Source organism: Colossoma macropomum, unplaced genomic scaffold, assembly GCF_904425465.1.
Source record: "Colossoma macropomum unplaced genomic scaffold, Colossoma_macropomum, whole genome shotgun sequence".
Taxonomy (NCBI): Eukaryota; Metazoa; Chordata; class Actinopteri; order Characiformes; family Serrasalmidae; genus Colossoma; species Colossoma macropomum.
Genome location: NW_023495565.1, coordinates 6043 through 12597, shown reverse-complemented (window position 1 = coordinate 12597; position 6555 = coordinate 6043). Strand labels below are relative to the sequence as shown.

Sequence of the window (6555 nt, the reverse complement as noted above, 5' to 3'; positions counted from 1 at the left end):
AAACACTTTTATTTTAAGCCAGTTTGGGGACCTGTGGTCTTTTTAAATAAACACTGTTTTATTGACCCTCATTTTGTAGATATAACTGGACTAATAATCATTATCTTGCTTTAGGCCAATAAGGGATGTTTTGAAACTAGATTAGTATTTTATTGGTCACTAGATGGCGCTGTCACTCTTTTGTGTTTATTGCTACTGGTACAAAGAACCAAACGCTTTTTTGTCTCAAACACGACCAGAAAAACGCTTGGACAAAGAAACTCATTTCAGTAAAATAAAACCCATTAATGTTTTCAGTCTATTAACGTTGTTTAGTTTGAATGTACTGAATATGACAGGGTGATCCCATGCAAATAACTAACAGTGATTTTGATAGAAATGAAGGAATCAGATCAGATCACACCCCATTCCAACTTTACACTGTATCAGAAATATGTGCAGTTATTAATGCCAAGTGAACCGGATAATCTCCGCCATGTCCTTTGAAACTGTGAACGACCCCGAGGGTCGTGTCGGCAGCCTCCTCTCAACAGGAGTGAAAAAAGCTCAGCCAATCTTTTGATAACTGATTGGATGAGGGGAGCTCGCAGTTTACAGTTTTACGTTTTACAGTATCGTATAAAACCCCACAATATCTAGAAAAAACATTGTTGTCCGAAAGCACTTTTTTTCCCAACAAAAGTTTTTTTTTTTTTCCCGCCCAGTTTGGAACCCTGCCAACACTGAGAAGCAGTGGCATAAAAGTCACGTCACTGAGAGATGACGTCACAGAACCGGTCCATTGTGAAGTCATACTCGGAACTACCAGCTGACAATTCCAGAAAACGTGTTTTTCTTTTCAGAAGCGCGTCGTTACAGCAATAACAGCACAAACAGGTCAGTCTGAGTCTTTTTATGCAGCTTTATTCACACAAAAAGTCTGTAGTTCACTAACTGTTTGTGAACAAAGCCAACCGGATTTTAAAAGAGTAATGTTTGTTTTGCATGGGATTAAAAGTTGATAGATGATAATTACAGAGTTAATTTTGTATCTAAAGGACTGCAATGCTGAAACTGCAGTTTTGTGAACTGCAAATTCTTCATTATGAAAATTTTACTAACTGAAGTGTCAAAATATTGACTTAGTTTTTGAAATTTTTAATGTATTATTTTGAAATAATCACTTATTTTTTCGAGAAATTAACATAATGTCTCAAAATAATAACATATATTCTTAAAATTATTGACCCCATCTCCAAATAGTTAATTATTTTTGCAAAATTGTCATGTATTATTGCAAAATAATGAAATATGAATTGTGAGAGACTTAGATACTGCTGAGGAGGAAGAAAAGAATAAATATACATTAAGCAAAGTTAATAATCTGAAAATATTGATGAGTTTCATTAACACTTGTTGTAATTTCTTTGTCCAAGCTGTTTCAGATGATGTAGATATGTGTGAAATTGGCCTTATGCTTCACTGGGAGAGTAAATTATTTCTCATTCAACTGATATCATCTGATAATGAAGCAGTTGTTGCATTTTTAGACAAAAACAACTGTAAATTTTTATGTATGACACTGAAGAGTTTTACTTATTTATGATTCTCCATATCAGTTTTCAGTGATTATATGAGAAAAGAGAAGAAGAGTAAAAAGTCATGAAGAGAAGCAGAAAGCACCAAAATACAAAGCAGGTACAACATTAATAATCCACAGCAGTTATTTATCAGACTCTGAAGGAGCACACCTGACTGAATCCAGCCATTTTGTTTTGTAAAGTCAACAGCTCCACAGGAGATGAAGCAGGAGCGAGAGCTGAGCCCCCCACCCAGCCCCCCAGCCCCTGGGTGCACCTGCATCCCTAAAATGTCCCTGTTTCGCAAAAAGGGCAGGAAGCAGGAGAGGCAGAAAGAGGAGGAGCAGCTCAAGCAGCTTCAGACAGAGAGGAGAGAAATGGAGCTGACTAAGAAAGAAACAACCCAGAAGAGAAAGAAGGAGAGGCAGAGGAAGGTAATTCAGCCTCGTGATTAATTCATCATTAAACGATAAACTGTGTGTTCGCAGGTCATTATAAAGCCATGTTTAGCAGATTCTCCACAAGGGGGTGATATTAGCATTCGAAGCGCTGTTTTAAGTCTCACTGAAAAAGTTCACAGCAGCAGGATCACACTAATGCACGTACGTTTGTAACTGTTAGTTACAGATTTGAAGTATATGAAGTCATAGTATGTTTTTGCTGTTATTAATTGCGTGTATATAAAAAAATGTTTATTTAGGTCTAGGCTGAACAGATCAGCAGAAATCGAATAGGATAATAGGCTGTTTGATTGTAAACCACCACTAGTTTGGCGCTAACATAACACTGAAGCGCTAACAGAATTTAACATTGTCTTAGCAGTGGAACTCACACTAACTATAAAGTGAGAATTTCTTCATTGCATACTGCTATGTAATGAAATGTGTAGTCTGTGACCTTATTTCCTAAAATTTCTCAAAATAATCTCAGAATATGGAGCAGGAGAACGATAAGGAGATCAGGGCTCTGGAAGAGGCAGTGAGACTGCTTGAGGAGGAGATTCAGGGATTCAGAGAGAGAAAGAAAGAGCTGAAAAGAGAGCTGAAGACCCTGAAGAAGAAAATAGCAGGAGTAGAGATGGAGACTTCAAAAACCAGACAGACAAAGAAGGAATGGAAGAGAGAGATGGAAGCAATGAAGGAGAGAATGGTACAGGAAGAAAAACAGAGGGAGGAAGAGAGGACGGGACAAAGGGAGGTCATCTGTAAAGAAATTGTCATTACTGTAGTGAAGGCAGACAGAGAAATGGAAGAAAAGAAAGAAAAGCGTGATGATAAGAAGATGGCTACAGTCAGTGAGAAGCAGGAAGTGATAAAGGAGAGGAAGAGTGAAGGAGAGCTGCTTGAGGAAATGGAGAAGCAGAGAGAGGAGGAACAGCTGAAAGAGAGGAGAGAGAGTCAGGAGGCAGTAGAAAACGGAAAAGAAGTTACGATCGAGATGGAGAACCTTCAGGTGAGACCCAAGTCCACCTTCTAAATGGGCCTGTAGAAAAAGAATACAGGGGTGGTCGGGGTTAAAAACAGCGAGCCTCCTTCACCAACCGTTCTTAAATTGAAATGTCTTTCTAAAACTCACCTACACAGTATTCACGTAGAGTCTGACGTTCACCAATCTGTTCTCATTTGGGGTTTTTTTCTTAGGTAAGAACAGAATCTATGCACACAAGAGCACAAAGGTGCGAACAGTCCTTAAGAACACATCATGAATCTGACATAGATATTTTCTTAGGACCTTTCTCAAGAAAAACTGAAAGAAAAAAACTTAGGAAGATAGTGGTGAATGAGGCCCAGTGTCTTCAGCTTACTTAACCCCTTAAAATCCCAGGCTTATTACATGCTAAGGCCTATTATTCAGTAATTTCTGGGCTTCAATGCAAACTGGCTGAGCTATTCTTAGGATGTAGAAGTGTGTAGTAAAACTTTGGACCGTGGCCATTTAAGGGGTTAATCCATTTGAACCTTGTGCTTATTATTCAGTAACTACTATACAGTTTTCAGTAAATACTTTTTATGGGTCTGCTAAGTGCCGTCTTGTCAACATTTTTAGCCAGTATATTGAAACCAAGACAAAGTCAGTTGAAGAACTCTGTGGGTAACGTGGTTAGATTACATAATATGTACATTTTAGTAAACAAAACCATGTTTTAATCTCTCAGATGGAGCCCGCAGCACCCAGCACATCTAGAAAGAATGTGGTGCAGAGAGTGCTGTCCAGTGTTCTATCCAGTATTCACTCTGGAGTTCAGTCCATCATGGAGGTAATTACTTCCTCGCACACTGCGCAAAAAGATGCGTTTACATGATATTTTTCATTGAAAGCTGCTCCTTTTATAAAACAATTAACAGTATTTCATTTACGGAGTTTATTAAATCATTTCACCATTAATATTTGTTGTTTTTTTAACAGGTTAAAAATTAATTGAGCATTTTATTTACTGAAACTTTACTTTTGTTGTCTTACGTTTTTTTAATTCTGCTCTGCAGTTCCGAAAAAAATTCTCAGTTCAGGCTGTTCAAGATAAGGAAGAAGAGCCTAAGGACAAGTCCCCACGTCGTCCATTGGTGGCACTCGGAGCTCCGGTTTGTCTTTTTAATTTTATAAGCCTAACAAATAGATTCAAATGTTTTAAAATATCTCTTTATTTCAGCATTTTACACCTTGGCTCTCTCGCTGTCCACATTGTGGCATGCTATCAAGTATAAAGTCATCTTAATCATGAATATATTAGGGAATGATGTGAATGGATGTCTTTGTTTTTTTCATTGCACAGACTGGGGTCCTGACTATACGCATAAGAGGCTGCAGAGACTTCAAGAAAAACTGTATCCTTAGAGTTTATTCCAGTCTCACTGTTATATGTGTAGTCTGTGGGTTTGTGTTTGTGTTGTTATCTAGCCATGAAACTAAAATCAGTTGATTTTGTCTGCATGGATCAATTGTGCTGGTTCTGGTTTGGCTGTTTTCCTGACCCCTGCACCAGCTCAAATACAGAAAGACACTCAGTGTATGGTGAGGATCACTGTTGGGAGAATCGTGAAGTGCTCCAGGCTGCAGCCCTTCAAAGACAACCTAACTTTCAATGAAGTGAAACACTTCTCCATACAGGTTACTACTACTTATCAGTGTCTTCTTCTTGTGTACAACAGATAAATAAGTAAAGTTAAAATTAAAGATACTCTGGTCATTAAATCACTCAAATGATGTTAATCATTCTCGATGCCATCTTAAGGGCCGTATCATTACTGTATTTACACAAACTAATTTTATTGGATGAGCGCTCGAAGGGGTGAGGGATCGAGTGAATTTAGGTGCTCACTTCAGCAGCAGAAGTCACAAATCAGTGCAATCTGAAGCAACTGCCTTTTCAAACCTGGAAATATAAAAACAAAATTAGCTTCAAGATACTTTGAAATGCTTAATATTTTAAAATCATAACATTTTATGAGCAAACTACTCCATCTGTTATACAGCACTGCTGATACAACTTCATTACTTTACTCTTCTATCTTACTAGTTAGTAATTTAAAGGCTACACAGCTAGCAGCAACAACAAATAAAGACAATACACCATGGTTCTAAACCAAACTTGTAGCCAGAGAAGAAGAAGTTATTCACAAAATGCAAGCTATAGGGTAAAGCACTGCAATGCTCACGTGTCGTACTTCTTATTTTAATTTTGCACAATAATATTATTTACCACAATAATTGTGCAAAACATAATCGTTTGTTTCAATTTGCATTATCATCCAAACTGAGTGAGTAGCTGCTCAGATGAGAAGAACTGCTTTTCCAAAATAATTGTAATCCTTCTGGCCTTTCCTGACTGTGTTTGCAGATCCAAAAAGAAGAGGCTCTAGGGGTCCAGGAGTCCAGTTCAGTAAAGGTGGATTTGATCTCTTTTGATGGAGATTCAGCTGCCCCCAAACTCATGGGCAGCACCACCATCAAGCTGCAGGAAGTCCTTTATGTGAGACACACCCTCATTCACACATCTGTAGAACGTTTTCTTTTAAGCCACTCAGTGTCTCTGATTACCAATAATGACTAACATAATGCTTCTTTTTTACCAGCAGAAATCATCAGTTAGCCAGCAGATTGATTTGAGGCTTGGAGGCAAAGTAAGTCATGCTTACTTTGAAATATTACATTATTTTTTCTGTTTATGTGGAAGAAAAAGAGATGTAAGATTGATTTCTTATATTTTCAGAAAGTGTGCAAGTTGGATGCAGACCTGACCTTTACATATGGGTCCTTTGGCTATGGATACTCTCACCAGGTTGGTGTTCAGAACAGATGCAGATTGTACTGATATCTGTAGAAGTGTGGTGGCCATGTTGTTGCTTATAATAAAAGAAGATCTTGATGGTGAGCGCATTGTTTTTCTCTCACTACAGATGAAACATCCTAAAAGGACAATGGAGAAACTGGTGGAGGAGTCCCTCTTTCTCCGCTGCCCACCTCCTGAGGACAGAAGAGAGCCACACTAGTGAGACATATAGACATTCTTTAAAACAATGACTAAAATAATATTTCTGTAGGTATTTATATTATATAAATTACTAAAGAGATTTTAGTAATTTTCAGTTCTAAAATCCAATTGGATGAGCCACACATATGACCACACCTTTCACTTGAGTTCTGTCATTATTCTTTAACCATTATCTTGTTTGGCATCTATAACCTGCAGTTAATAAACTACATTGCTTACCAGAAGAATTTTGTACAGCAACTATTATTCACAGTAATGACATACATTTATTTTATTATATTGTATTTTGTTGCTGTTTTTCACTGCAAAATCACTGTTACATTCGGCCTCATGTGTTATTTTCTTAAAAAAGCATTCAGAGATTTGTCACTATCAGTAGATAATGGTAACACTTTAATTCATCATTTCTTTAACGTTTGTCTGTTATTTTCAACAAATTGACATATTTCTCTTTCTGTCAGTAATGTGACGACCCCTTGCAGACCATCCTCGGTCAACATAATGTCC

At 37.5% G+C, this 6555-nt stretch overlaps 1 protein-coding gene across 1 annotated transcript; it reads left to right on the top strand.

Annotated features, from left to right (window-relative positions):
• The first annotated feature begins 2124 nt into the window (after positions 1-2124).
• On the top strand, positions 2125-6046 carry LOC118802444 (vicilin-like seed storage protein At2g18540). The gene is made up of 9 exons (XM_036562993.1): positions 2125-3011; positions 3715-3816; positions 4043-4138; positions 4330-4381; positions 4540-4664; positions 5395-5526; positions 5630-5677; positions 5767-5835; positions 5954-6046. Exons 1-9 carry the CDS (start codon positions 2493-2495, stop codon positions 6044-6046), a joined length of 1236 nt encoding a protein of 411 aa, XP_036418886.1. The 5' UTR covers positions 2125-2492.
• Positions 6047-6555: the final 509 nt, after the last annotated feature.